The 14974-nt window shown below is 38.1% G+C and overlaps 1 protein-coding gene across 1 annotated transcript in view; it reads left to right on the top strand.

Moving 5' to 3' along the window:
* The window catches only part of LOC128687531 (cardioacceleratory peptide receptor-like), a 376200-nt gene that overhangs the window by 318509 nt on the left and 42717 nt on the right, over positions 1-14974 (top strand). Inside the window, exon 9 of the mRNA XM_070083861.1 lies at positions 12651-12812. Within this exon, the coding sequence (XP_069939962.1) occupies positions 12651-12812 (162 nt within the window). The remainder of the gene's footprint in view (positions 1-12650; positions 12813-14974) is intronic.

Here is a 14974-nt window from a genome sequence, read left to right as displayed (position 1 = left end):
ACTGATCTGGCCTAGAAAATTTGAATACTTTATAAGTACTGTTTTTTGAGAATTTCTTCGTATTTGATTTGAGGCAACTCCATTACGGCTGAAACGTCGCATTAGAATGGTTATGCCTATTTAATTAAAATGTCTATGAAATACTATGGTCGCCAACTGCAGCCTCTCCTGTCTCAATAAGAATTACACTAAATGATCTACAGCTCCTGGCCCACACGAAGAACTCTGATACACACACACACACACACACTTGCTGTATTTGCTGGTCTCTAGTTCCTGGCCCACACCATTATTCCCTGAGAAACACATGATCAACAAACTAATCTTTAGCTCGTGGCCGTCACAATTACCCTCAAACACATATTGTGTACTAGCTGATCTCCGGTTCTTAACTTACTTTATAACCTCTAATATATACATGTTTTATCTTCGGCCCGTGGCTCTCACTATCACTCTCACATATACACATAGTCGCTCTTCTGGCGCACACAGTTACCCTCTGACACATATAGAATAAAACTGTTTATCACATAGCAGGAAAACATACTTCGATTTTCTTGTTTTCATGATATTTTTGCTATATATTATTTGTTATACTCATTACTAATTTTGAAAAGAGAAACTATCATTTTTCTTTTTAGGTCACTCTGCCTCTGTGGGTCCTACTTTACGTAGGGCCAAGGCTGTGGCAAACACCATCTTAATGGACATACAATTTCTTAATTATTAAGGTTTCTGATGTAACATTATCCATCTTCAGAGGCTAAATTTACAATGAAAATAATATGCAGTTTTAAAACATTTAAATGTTGTAGATTCGCCGGTAAAATCGCCCTGCCCTGGCCTTTTCCAAGAGATGGCCCGGTCTTGGCTCTGTCGAGGGAATGTCTCAGACTATTGTCTGCCATGGGAGGAGATACAAGTATCTCATCGTCTTTTAGGACCAGTTGTCCCCAGGCCTAGCCCCATTCCCCGCCCCCACAGGGCTCGGAGGGAGAAGCTAGTCACCCTGGGCTTTCACAAACCCCATCCATACCGGGCTCGAAGGGTGTGGCAGCTGCATAGCAGCAAACGATGTCAGGAGGTGCAAAGGCAGTAAGCACTACAGGATCCTTTTGGAGCCACACCCCAGCTTTGGGCATTAAGCCCGAGTGCTGGGGAAGCTCAAGAATACCTCTTGCTGTGTGTATTGCTGCTGCTGCTACTTCAGTTGTCCATTGCACTCCTCTCCATAAAAAAAACATATAGAATTATAATTAAAACTGTAACTGAAATATTTAACAAAGTAATATTATAGATTTTAACTATAGTAATATTAATATACTTTTCAGAATTTAGTCCAAAAAATCTTTTATGTCGGTATAATAGCAAGACTGTTTAGTTTGTATATTTAAGGAATTTTATATAACGTTACTCTTTGTTTATTTTACCCATTTAAAAATTTAATTAGGCTTCAAAATTGTTATTAGGTAGTCACATCTTAAATGTGTTGATGTTAACCCTTAACTATTTGAACATACTTCTAATATTACTTCGTATAATATTTCAGATTTAAATTTTAATTAGAATTTTAAATGTCATTAAATTGTACATTATTTTTATTGTAATTTTAGATTCTAAAGATGAATGCTGTTACATCCGATCTGTTAATAATAAAGAAATTGGAAGTCCACTAAGATGGTGTTTGCCACATCATTCGTCCAACTTTTCATATTGATGATTCATTTCCAACGTGGAACCTTTACTGTTAATATATGTAAATATATATATATCATATTCTTGTGCACGTGCGCACAAAAAATAATCACAATAGCACTAAAATGGCAGAGGCAGAGAAATCATTTCAATATTTTCGTTCAAATTAACGTAACCAGAGAGTGACAAAAGCCAAGATAGAGCAATGCACAAGAGATTTTTTTTTTTAACTTTCTAATTAATGAGTCGTCTCGTGACTCATAACCAGTTAATTTTTTCAAGAGATTTACTGTTCATGTTATATATGAACACTCAAAACACCCATAAAATTAATGTAATTTGATATACAAAAAATTCTGGATATAGTTGAAGATCATATTACGCATAACTGGAACCCGGTCACAGACCGGGCCGCGGGGGCGTTGACCCCCGGAACTCTCTCCAGGTAAACTCCAGGTAAACATGGATGAAGGGCTTCGCAACATTAACTAACATAAGGAAGTAATTACGTTGAGTCTTTTTTTAACATCAGGCAAATAACTATAACGAGATATAACAAAAAGTGACACATTCGTACTAGATACTTAATCAACAAAATTGTAATGAGCAGTTTCCGATGCTAAGTAAACCACATACAGTCAGTTAATCCGGTTCTACCCCATCTGGAATCTTCTTCAACAGAAAGAAGAGGACTCCAGTTAGAGATTGAAGTATTCAAACCATTTGAAGACTAATACCAAGTTTCGGTCTCCAAATGGGTTATTACTTACCATAATAAATCTGTTTCGGTCGCTTCATTATCCAAAAGATGAATCCCTTGTATTCTATAATCTCACACTGGATATGTAACCTATTACATAAGCCGAGACATGTATCCCTGTATCCTATAACCTCACCAAGAGGTGTCTGGCGTCTGTGGATAAAGTACTGTGCACTCCGATGCGGAGTTTGTAGGTTCGAGTCATGCTGTGGACGTAGAGATAATGTTTGTAAATAATTTCGCGTGTTAATCATGCGCTAGAGTGCATGAAAGATTTTTTTCTGAAAATTATCCACATTCAGGGTACCGACTCTAAAAAAAAAAAAAAGGTTGGCCAGTTCTGGCTCTAAGGAACCAGAAGTAATCAGATTTGATCCCAGGAAGGGAAGGGCAGCTCCAGTTCCTTGTATGAAAAGCATCGCTTTCCTCCATTCCCGTCCCTTTATAGAGTCACTTGATTCCAGTGAGACATACATAATCGATGGATTAGCATGACTACTCTGAAAATTTCCCTAAATTTTGTTACTACATTTAACTGAAACGATGGAAATGATTTTATATTTAATTTGTAATTTCATAATTTTAATTGTAGATCATTAATTCTGATGATGGTTACTAAGTACTGTAAGGCTGATATATTAATAAACTATTTTTAAGAGGAAATAAAGTAGGTTAGCCGGTTAATGTGGTTTAAAACCCTGACAACACGAAGGTCATGAAGGCTCTTCGTCGTTTACAGACAGTCAAAAATACTTTAATCGTTAAAACAGGATTAGGGTCCCAGCAAACATACATTAATACATACACCTCAGCGTATAAAATACTGATTTGAGGAATTAAAAGAATTACGTAAATATTCATTTTCATCCTCCTCTAAGTGGAGAAAAAAGTAGAATAAATTAATGTTATTTTAACATTTTTATAATATTATATATATATATATATATATATATATATATATATATATATATATATATAATATATATATATATATATATATATATATATATATATATATATATATATATATATATATATATATATATATATATATATATATATATATATATATATATATATATATATATATATATATATATATATATATATATATGCAAAACAACCACTCTGAAAGAATAGAGAAATTCCAAGCGCTTCCGTGACTACTCACATTATCAAGGAACTATGAAAATAAAGCATCCAAGGAAGCTATATAAGGGATCTGGCCAGCACCTCACTATCAGATCCCACAACGGTTAAATTTACACCTGACGCACGCCGACCCAACTTGGATAGGTCCTTTGCACAACTCACCCACAAACTATTCTACCCAAGAAATTTAAAAAAATATTATTTGTCCAGTGTATTAAGCAAGTCCATGGTCGACAGGAATATAATTGAATCTTGTTTCATAAAAAGCAGTTTTGACAATAATATGAATATTTCCTTTGGTTTATATAAATTAGATCCATTTATAATTAATAGAATTTGGGAAGAATTTAATAATACACTGGACAAATAATAATTTTTAAATTTTCTTGGGTAGAATAGTTTTTGGGTGAGTTGTGCAAAGGACCTATCCAAGTTGGGTCGGCGCGCGTCAGGTGTTTAACCATTGTGGGATCTGATAGTGAGGTGCTGGCCAGACCCCTTATATAGCTTCCTTGGATGCTTTATTTTCATAGTTCCTTGATAATGTGAGTAGTCACGAAAGCGCTTGGAATTTCTCTATTCTTTCAGAGTGGTTGTTTTGCATATTCTGAAATCACCTGTTTACTGTGATCTTATTGCATATATATATATATATATATATATATATATATATATATATATATATATATATATATATATATATATATATATATATATATATATATATATATATATATATATATATATATATATATATATATATATATATATATATATATATAATAGCAACCTATCCTAACCTTAAGGTTGGTTGGTTAATGGGGTTTAAGCGTATCGCTTTCACTAGGCTGCACGGAAGGTAACTTTTCCCACCAGACAACAGTGTTTTAATCTCTAACATACGGATTACGGTAACCTGTCAGAATATATACGCTGAAAGGAACACACCTCTCGATGTATACTTCCTTTGTAAACTAACCTTAAATAACCTTAATTATATATATATATATATATATATATATATATATATATATATATATATATATATATATATATATATATATATATATATATATGTATATATATATATCTTTCAACATACACCTGTTTTTCCCAGATAATAACTTGACAGGTACTCATCAGCCAGTTTTCTCTCACTAAACTAGTAACACAGTTACCCCTCTACATATTCCCGTTTCTTCCATAAACAAGGCAAAAGTGGAGCACAACAAAAACTACAGTCACGATCTCCACAGTAAGTCCATCTAGGCTTTAGAATTATTTTATTCATATTTTTCCAAGATGCACATTTTAAGTCGACTCTAATTGTCTCTATTTTGTTGAATATTATATACATTTTGGTTAATGTTTCGTAATAGTTTTACACTGCCAGTTGCAGAAGGATGATTTTTTTTTGAGTATTTATCAATGTAATTTTTTTATTATTTTTTGATGGAGCTCATGATTAGCCATTCGAGCAGCTGCAGATAATAAGCTATATTCTGCATACATCTCTGACTTCCAACACTTGAATCGCCCTCAATAATGGAAGGAGATAGACTCATGCATGCCAGGACCCGGCACACACAAGTGCCGACGGATCTCGGAGGTGTCTAGTGCATAATCAAGTATATGTCTTGCATGACCTTGAAATACATCTCTAGCATGCCATAATAGTATAGATCTAGCATGAGTGAGTATACTGTATAACCGATTTGTACATTTCTAGCATGACCGATGTGCCTAAGATAAACTCCATTTTAAAATTCCCAGGGCCACTTAAAGCACGCCTGCTTATAAATACTGCATGGAACATCATCTCTCTCCCTAAAACTCTCTCATTATTTATTTTGCACATTAAATATTAACCCTAATGTATTATAAGAGCAATTTTCACGTGAACAAAGATATCAAGATTTTTCACATTACTGAAGACCCCAAGACAGCATTTGACTGAAGACCCCCGAAGACTTTTCACGTGTCTGAAGACACCAAAATATTTCGTGACTGAGACCCCCAAGATTTATTTTTCACGTGACTGGAGATTTTAAGATTCTTCACTTGATCATAGACGTTTGTAATTTTGGATGTTTATTTGTAGACCTGATGACGACTATAAAAGATCTCAAAACTTTGTCATAAATGAATGTTTGCTCTCTCGTCGGTTCTATTGTCTTTTATGCATGTATATATGTATGGATTATTGCTGAAAAGGTAAACACATCCGGTGTAGTAGAACAGATGGCGTCGGGTGCAAGAAAGGGTAGGCAAAGGTGAAGCTAGGTGCAGGTGAAGTATACGGCACCTGTGGCCGGACAGTCAGGTCCTAGTATTCTGTGCTCCTTGTGCTAATTTAAAATACTAGTTTATGCAATATATTTTTTACCCAAAAGAACATCTTTTTGTTTTGTACATTATCAGTGAAGTTAATGGTGGTAGACTGTGACAGCTGACCTGAGGATTGCAGTCCTCAATACGAAGACTATTAAAGAAATAAATAGATCATTTCACTCTGTGAGGAACTCAGGTATAGGCAGAGTTTACAACATTCCATGTTGTAAATGCGATCTTGTATATGCAGGTGAAACAGTTTGATATTTGCAAACCCATTTACAGAAATATAAATACTCCTGCAGAGTTGACGACACCTGGAATGATCACTTAATGCACCGCAACACACACTAACATCTTAAGAATTGGAAATATGAACATCAGATATAGCAGGAGAATGGTAAAATCAGACGATGGTGTCCAGAGTCTATTATCGTCTTCAAAAATCATCGCACAAAACCGGGTTAATTGGAAGGGAGGGCAAAGCTCAACTCAATGTACATTTTTTTGGCATCAACACAAAAAGCACCTGAATACCAAGGCTGACCATTCTTGCACTTGATTCAACCTATCTTACCCCTGATGTACCTACCTCTTCAGCATTATGCACACACACATATTGTGTCTATATATATATATATATATATATATATATATATATATATATATATATATATATATATATATATATATATATAATATATATATATATATATATAATATATGTATATATATATATATATATATATATATATATATATATATATATATATATATATATATATATATATATATATATATATATATATATATATATATATATATATATATATGGGATGCAAATATTTAGCTCAAGATCTTTCACACGTCTTCCTGCGTCATCAGGACCTATGCAAAATTTCAGGAATACGTAAATTGAGAAGTTTTCTCAGAGGAAAGGTAGCGTGTTGACGCCTGCCTGTCCCCCTGAGAATGGTGATTAGGCACCGTCCCTATACATCCTTTCCCCTCAAACCCTTCCACCCCCGTCCCACATGTGGAAACCTCAAAAGGGACTTCCGAGGTTTTCAGAAAGTAAGTTACAGAATAATATGGAAACATACATAGTCAGCTGCATCTAATTACAGCATCTATTCAAGTGTCAAGTGAGTTTACGTTACCTACACGGAGACCACACATATAAACACTGAAAATGTATATTAAACCATTGTATTAATAAAAAAAGTCGTTCTATAAATTAACATGATCTAGAAATTTCTAGATCATGTTAAGAGGAATACCTTCATACATTCTTAAATACTGCCTATAGACATCCTATATCACTTATTATGACTATTTCTTGGAATCTTGAATATTCCACATAAAGTCCTGAATATTCCTGAATCTTTCTTAGTATTTATATTCCTTATAAAATAAAAAAAATCATGATTTTATCCTTAGTATTCAGATTATTGTATCACAGAATATCATAGACGTTCAGGACCTCTGCATCTTGCTCGACATGAAGACTTGTTTACACATCCCATCTAATGTAACTATTCACCTGTGATTCTAGATATCCTACGAACCCTGAATGTCTCCTGTCACTAGGATTCCCGTGGCGTTATCCTGAGCTACTTGTATGTGTTACTATGAAAGTTGCAGTCGTCTATGTATGTGCTAGTTGGTGTCACCTGCTCTTGTGTATCTCTATAAATTCTAGGAAAACCTGAGAGTCTCCTATCACTAGGATCTTTGTGGTGATAGATCCACCTGCTTAGCTCTCTTGGGTTGTAACCACCTAAAGCTAGTTGCAATCATTGACTGCAATCACCTAAACTTGTAGTTATAACTTGATAGGCCTACTAGTATTGGTTACATATTATAGTATATCCCCAGAAACGAAACCAGGGAAATTGAGAGTCGACAAGGGCATACTCTCACCCGAAGGGGTGCTAACCCTCCCAGAACTCTCCGTGTACGACGACACCGATGGGCAGGATGTGTTGCCGGGCTAAACGTGCAGGACAGGTACAGAGAATGGTGGTCTAACGTCACTAAATTCTCATGAGGCCCCTTGCAAAATGAGCAAGCCTGTGATTTTGTATAATAATCTTACTAAAGACTGCACAATAGGATCTGGTACATAGTTGTTGAGTTTGTACAACCAATGACCTAAGTTATGCATGATATTCCTATAATGTTTGAAGAACGAGAATTCAGTTATATTTCTTTCTATGGTGAAACTATTGGGTACAATGATCTGAGCAGTTGCCCAACCCGGCGGGTGCTTACAAGTACTGACATTGTGGAAAACCTAACCCTTCCTCACTGAATACCGATGTTGGGTTAAGTGGTTTCCAGTAGATTACCGGTTTGTCCAAGATATGAAAACGGGCGTAGAGTGCATGAGATCTTCCGATTACATTCAGCATAGGAGGTAATGTTCACCTATCATGCACCACACCGATGGAGAAGGATGAGGGAGGAGGTTGAGGGGACAGGATACATGGGGACGGTACCTGACTGCCACTCTGAGTGAGACAAGCCAGTGTCAACATACTACCTTCCTTCTGAGAAAATTTTCTCTCAGTCTACCTGTGGCTATTCTTGCAACATTGCATAGCTTCTGATGACGCACGAAGACGCGTGAATGATCGTCACCTATTATAGCTTATCATTATCATTTCATATACTAATGGTGACAAAAATACTTATATGATAATTGCTTAACACACAGGAAATTTAAATGGTATTATCAGAAACACAGACATTGTTATCAGTATATTGCAAATACCTTGAGCATTTGTGACAAAATCATAGTCTTTTCTACAATTTATTAAAAATGGCAACAAAGGCTCTCTCTCTCTATCTCTCTCTCTCTCTCTCTCTCTCTCTCTCTCTCTCTCTCTCTCTCTCTCTCTCTCTCTCTCTCACTCTCTCTCTCTCTCTCTCTCTCTCTCTCTCTCTCTCTCTCTCTCTCTCTCTCTCTCTCTCTCTCTCTCTCTCTCTTTCTCCTCTAGCAGATCAGAAATTCATATAGGCTTCACATGAGTTAATAAAGTGCGTGATATCTAAGACTAAGTGCCATAATCTGCCGTTCTGAGAAATGTAATAAGAGTTATAATTGCCTGTCACATGTGAGAAAAATACTCGAATTAAACTAAATCCTTGAAGAGTCGCTGGTGGTGCTGTAGTGGAGGTGCTGCGGTGGTGGTGCTGTGGTAGTGGTGATGCTGTGTTGGTGCTGTGGTGATGGTGCTGTAGTGGTGGTGCTGTGGTGATAATGTGGTGAAGCTGTGGTGTTGGCGCTTTTGTGTTGGTGCTGTGGTGGCGGTGCTGTGGTGTTTATGCTGTGTTGTTGGTATAGTGGTGCTAGTACTGTAGTGTTGGTGCTGTGTTGTTAGTGTTGTGGTGGTGGTGCTGTAGGGGTGGTGCTATGGTGTTGGTGCTGTGGTATTGGTGCTGTAGGGGTGGTGCTGTGGTGCTGCTGTGGTGATGGTACTGTGGTGTTGGTGTTGTGGTGTTGATGTAGGGGTGGTGTTGTGGTATTGGTGTTGTATGGGTGGTGCTATGATATTGGTGCTGTGGTGTTGGTGTTGTAGGGGTGGTGCTGTGGTGTTGGTGCTATATGGGTGGTGCTGTGGTATTGATGCTGTGGTGTTGGTGCTGTATGGGTGGTGCTGTGGTATTGGTGCTGAGGTGTTGGTGCTGTAGGGGTGGTGATGTGGTGTTGGTGCTGTAGGGGTGGTGCTGTGGTGTTGGTGCTGTAGGGATGGTGCTGTGGTGTTGGTGCTGTGGTGTTGGTGCTGTGGTGTTGGTGCTGTGGTGTTGGTGCTGTAGGGGTGATGCTGTGGTGTTAGTGCTGTGGTGTTGGTGCTGTGGTGGTGGTGCTCTGGTGTTGGTAGTGGAGCTGTGGTGTTGGTGCTGTGGTGTTGGTGCTGTGGTGCTGGTGCTGTGGTGTTGTGGTCATAGTGATGCTAAGGTGTTAGCAGTGTTATGGTGGTGGTTCTAATGTAGTGGTGCTGCGATGTTGACGGTAACATAATGATGGTGTGGTGGTGGCGGTGCTGGGACTTTGGTGGTGTTTCTGTTGCAGTGCGGGTGCGAAGGTGGTAATGGAGTAGTGGTAGTGGTGCTGCTGTGATAGAACTGGTGATGTGCTGGTTGTGGTTCAGTGATGGTATGGGTGCTGTGATGATGGTGGTGCTTGGTGTTGTGGTAGTTTTGATAGTACTGTGGTGGTGGTGCTGTTGTGATGGTGCTTTGAATACGGTGATGTGGAGGTGGTAGTGAGCTGTCGGGGTGCTGTGGTGATGGTGTCGTAATAGTGGTTGTATTGTTGTAGTACTGCTGTGATAGTATTGTTGCTGTAGTAGTGGTGCTGTGGTAATCTTTACTCTGCTGTGACGATGGTGTTGATATATTAGTGATGACGTGGAGGTGACGTTGCTGTTGTGTTGATGCTGTGGAGGTGGCACTGGGCATTAGTGGTGCACTGGTGGTGATAGTGGTGCTGGGGTGATGCTACGTGGAGTTGGAGGGGCTGTGGTGATGCTGTATATGATGGTAGTGGTGGTTATGGTGTGGTGATGGGATACTGTTGTAGTGGTAGTGTGTGGAAAAGGTGGTTATAGTGGTGGTGGTGCTGTGGTGGTGGTGGTGGTGCTGTGGAGGTTGTAGTGCCATGGTAGTGATGGTGCTGTGGTGGCGGTGCTGTCATGGGTGTTGTGGTGGAAGTGCTGTGAAGGGGAGTTGTGGTGGAGGTACTGTGATGAAGAGTTGTGGTGGAGGTGCTGTGAATGGGAGTTGTGGTGGAGGTGCTGTGAAGAAGAGTTGTGGGTGCTGGGGTAGTGGTTGTACTTGGTTAGTGGTAGTGCTGTGGTCGTGTTGTGCTAGTGGAAGTGCTGTGGCAGTAGTGGTGGTGCTGTGGCAGTAGTGGTGGTGCTGTGGCAGTAGTGGTGGTGCTGTGGTTGTGGTGGTGCGAGTGTTGTTGTTGTTGTGGTGGTGGTGGTGCTATGATTGTTATTGTTCTGTGATGGTGGTGATGCTGTGACAATGGTTGTACTGTAGTGATGGTGGTAGCGGTGGTGATGATGATTCTGCCCTTGGATCAAGAGCCCTTCAGCACATCCCTTTAACACTTGTAGTGTTAATTTAATGTTTAAATGTTAGTAATTTGGGGAATTATTGAACAAAATGTTAAAATATTAGAAAAATCGATGACACTGATTATATTTTATAATTATCCGACACTGGCTCTCTGATTATCTGACACTCTGATTTTCTGACTCTCTAGCTCTCGGGTTATCTGACTGATAATCTGACACTCTGTATTGATTTTCTGACACTGATTATCTGACATTCTGACACTGACTAACTGACAGTCTAACAGTCTGACACTCAAGACAACTAAGACAACTTTACAGACTGCATCTGTCATCAGCTGCATCATTTGTTATCACCAGTTATCATCCTTTATTTATGTGTTATCGATCACTTATTGTTTCCTTGTGCGTTATCATCTCTTATTGTCGTCCATGTTATCTCTTACTTTTATCCATTCTCCCTGTATGTTATCAACTGTTATCATCACATAGATCTTTGTGTATCATAATACATTCTTCTTTGTTCCCTATTTCGTATGTTACCATCTATTTTCTTGAGTTTTGTTACATGTTATCACCTGATATCTCATATTATCTCTTGTATGTTATCTTTGATCCGTGTGTCTTATGTTATCATCTGTTATCATTCATTGTCATGCATTTTATCACATGATATCATCTCTTATTTGTTTGTGTTATCGAATGTTAGTCTCTTATTTCACGGTAAATTGTTATGTTATCATATCTCATTCCCTTGCCTGTTATCATCAATTATTTCTTATTAATTTCCTTATTATCACCTATTATTTCTTTCCTTATTTGTAATCATCTGTTATCTCATTCTTGCTTATCACTCGTTATCTCTTCTTTCATTGTTATCACCTGTCATCATCTCTTATTTCCTTGCTTCCTGTCACTTGTTATCACATCTCTTATTTTCTTGTATTTATCGACCAGGTTATTTGTCTTCACCTTACACGATGTTATCACCTTGGTTTATCAGTCATTGTGTTATATTTTATATTTTGCTATTTGTATTTGTTACCCTCATCCACTCGTTTAATCACCCTCCTTTCCCTCCCTACCTGTCTCTCTCTCTTTTTGTCTCTGTCTGTGTGTGTCTCTCTCTCCCCCGTTCTCTCTCTCTCTCTCTCTCTCTCTCTCTCTCTCTCTCTCTCTCTCTCTCTCTCTCTCTCTCTCTCTCTCTCTCTCTCTCTCTCTCTCTCTCTGTCTGTCTGTCTCTGTCTGTCTGTCTGTCTGTCTGTCTGTCTGTCTGTCTGTCTGTCTGTCTGTCTGCCTCTGTCTCTGTCTCTGCCTCTCTCTCTGTCTGTCTCTCTGTCTCTGTGTGTCTGTCTGTCTGTCTGTCTCTCTCTCTCTCTCTCTCTCTCTCTCTCTCTCTCTCTCTCTCTCTCTCTCTCTCTCTCTCTCTCTCTCTCTCTCTCTCCCTCCCACGCGCACACTACACTTACCCTAATCATCTCTCTATATAATGTTCATGTCTGTCTGTTTGCCTCTCTCTCTCTCTCCCTATCTCTCCCTCGACCGTCACTTCCCTTAATTAGCCTCGTGTGTGCGTCTCTCTCTCTTTCTCCCTGCTGCCCCTGGCTGCCCCTGCCGGCGTGCAGAAGAATCCCAGTGCTCGAGTGGGTGGTGAGACGGGCCTTCCCCTGCCTGGAGTGCGCCCAGCAACCGCTGGAGCCTGTACACAACTTCCAGCGCTGCGGTACAGAGTACACCACGATGTCTGATGCCTCAAGCAGGAGGCAGACCCTCTCCTCCTCCGTCAGGTATAATGCCAGGTACTCACTCACTAACTCTGCTAGCGTGGCGTGCTCCAGATAACACACACACACACACACACACACACATCACTGTTACACTCTCCACGGCTTACCACACACTGTACTGCCTACCACACACACTCCACTGTCGTCAAACTCCACTGCCGACCACACACACTCCACTGTTGTCAAACTCCACTGCCGACCACACATCCTATTTCCTATCATACATTTGACTACCTACCACACACTTCTGTCTCCCACAAACTCCACTACCTCCAATACAGACACTTAAACTACCATCAGTAACACCACAGTCACCAATATCACTGTCAACACTACCGCAACGGTCACTATCATTTTCACTACCAACATCACCACTTCCTCTATATTACTAACCCGACTAACATATCCAGATTAGTAATCTATATTTGTTAATATTTATATATATTGTTGTATATGTATATAATGTATATATGTGTGTGTGTGTATTTTGTATGTGAATGAGTGTGTGCGTGTGTGTTTCCAATGTAAATTATTTACACATATATTCTTAAGCAATTTAGTTATCCACGCTTTGTTTGTGCATTGTCTATACAGTGTGTTTGTTGCTGTTGAAACATAATGCGTTGATTATGGCTTTACATATTTGTTTTATAAATTTGTTCATAACTTTACGAATCGTTATTGAATTGTATCAATTACTACTTTATTATCACTATTGTATAATTACTTATTATCAACTTTAATAATATTTTAGACTTAAAATTTATCATTACTATTGTTATTATTATTATTATTATTATTATTATTATTATTATTATTATTATTAGTGGTAGTAGTAGGAATAGTTGTATTATAATAATTATTATGGCATTTAAAATGAAAAATCCGAGTTTGTCAGTACGTTTCATAAAATAGTAATATTTATATTATATTGTGATATTTATGTTAGAATATTTAGTTAACTGTCCAGTGAGAGAAGTTCAGTCATTGGATAGATAATGATGAACATTGACTGGTCAGTTAGAGATGTTCAATAATTGTTCAGTGAGGGATGTTCATTGACTGGTCAGTGAGAGATGTTCATTGATTGGTCAAAGATGTTCTCTGACTGGTTATTGAGAGATGCTCATTGATTGGTCGTTGAGAGATGTACACTGATTGGCTATTGTGAGATGTTCTTTGATTGGTTAGTAAGAGATGTTCTCTCACTTGTCAGTGAGAAATGTTCTCTCATTAGTCAGCAAGAGATGCTCACTGATTGGTCAGTGAGAGATAATCTTTGATTGGTCAGTGATAGATTTTTTTTGATTGGTTATTGGGGATGTTTATGATTATTCAGTGAGAAATGTTTATAGATTAGACCAGTGAGAGAAGTTTATAGGTTAGACCAGTGAGAGATGTTTATAGGTTAGACCAGTGAGAGATGTTCTTTCATTGGTCAATGGATTATGTTCCCTGACTGGATAGTTTGAGACGTTTTATGATTTGTCTGCGAGATACCTTCATTGACCATTAGGATACGACTTAAGTAGAGAATGATGTTATTTAATTGGCCAACGAGCAGGCATTTTGACTGGCTAATGAGAGACTCGCTTTGGTTATGAACTGAGAGACATTCATTAATTGGGCGAGGAGACATATGCTCTTACTTGCTAACAGCAGAAGTTACATTCTAATTAGCTTGTGTTACTACCAGTGAGTGAGAAATGCTAAGACAGATTAAACCTGAGTTAGTATATTACTTTAACTTTTTTTAATACAAGCGAAGTAAGATGAAACAAAGGATGTTTAAATATTTAAGTATTTCAATGACAACACGTTCCACTACCTGTCATTTAACCATGTAATTTTAACGACAAAATTAATAGAGACCTGAGTATACCAAATAAAAGTCTAATGACGACACGTGGTAAAATAATATTGCAGCGACGTGGGATTTATCAGGTTCATAGATCAGTGAGGAAAAAAACCTTATATAAAGAATCCAGAGTGAGCAGTCAGGTGTATATATGTTGAGTAGTGGACTGCAAGAGGCCTACCGGGCCACGTTGGGTTTCCTTTGTTTTAATATGATGTGGGCTTTATGAGTCACCAAAGTGAGCATACCACAGTTTTGTTTTATCGTGTTAGTTCGATTGTAGACGACTTCAAACATCAACGTT

Source organism: Cherax quadricarinatus, chromosome 11 (genome assembly GCF_038502225.1).
Source record: "Cherax quadricarinatus isolate ZL_2023a chromosome 11, ASM3850222v1, whole genome shotgun sequence".
NCBI lineage: Eukaryota > Metazoa > Arthropoda > Malacostraca > Decapoda > Parastacidae > Cherax > Cherax quadricarinatus.
This window is presented reverse-complemented; position numbering and strand designations above follow the sequence as displayed.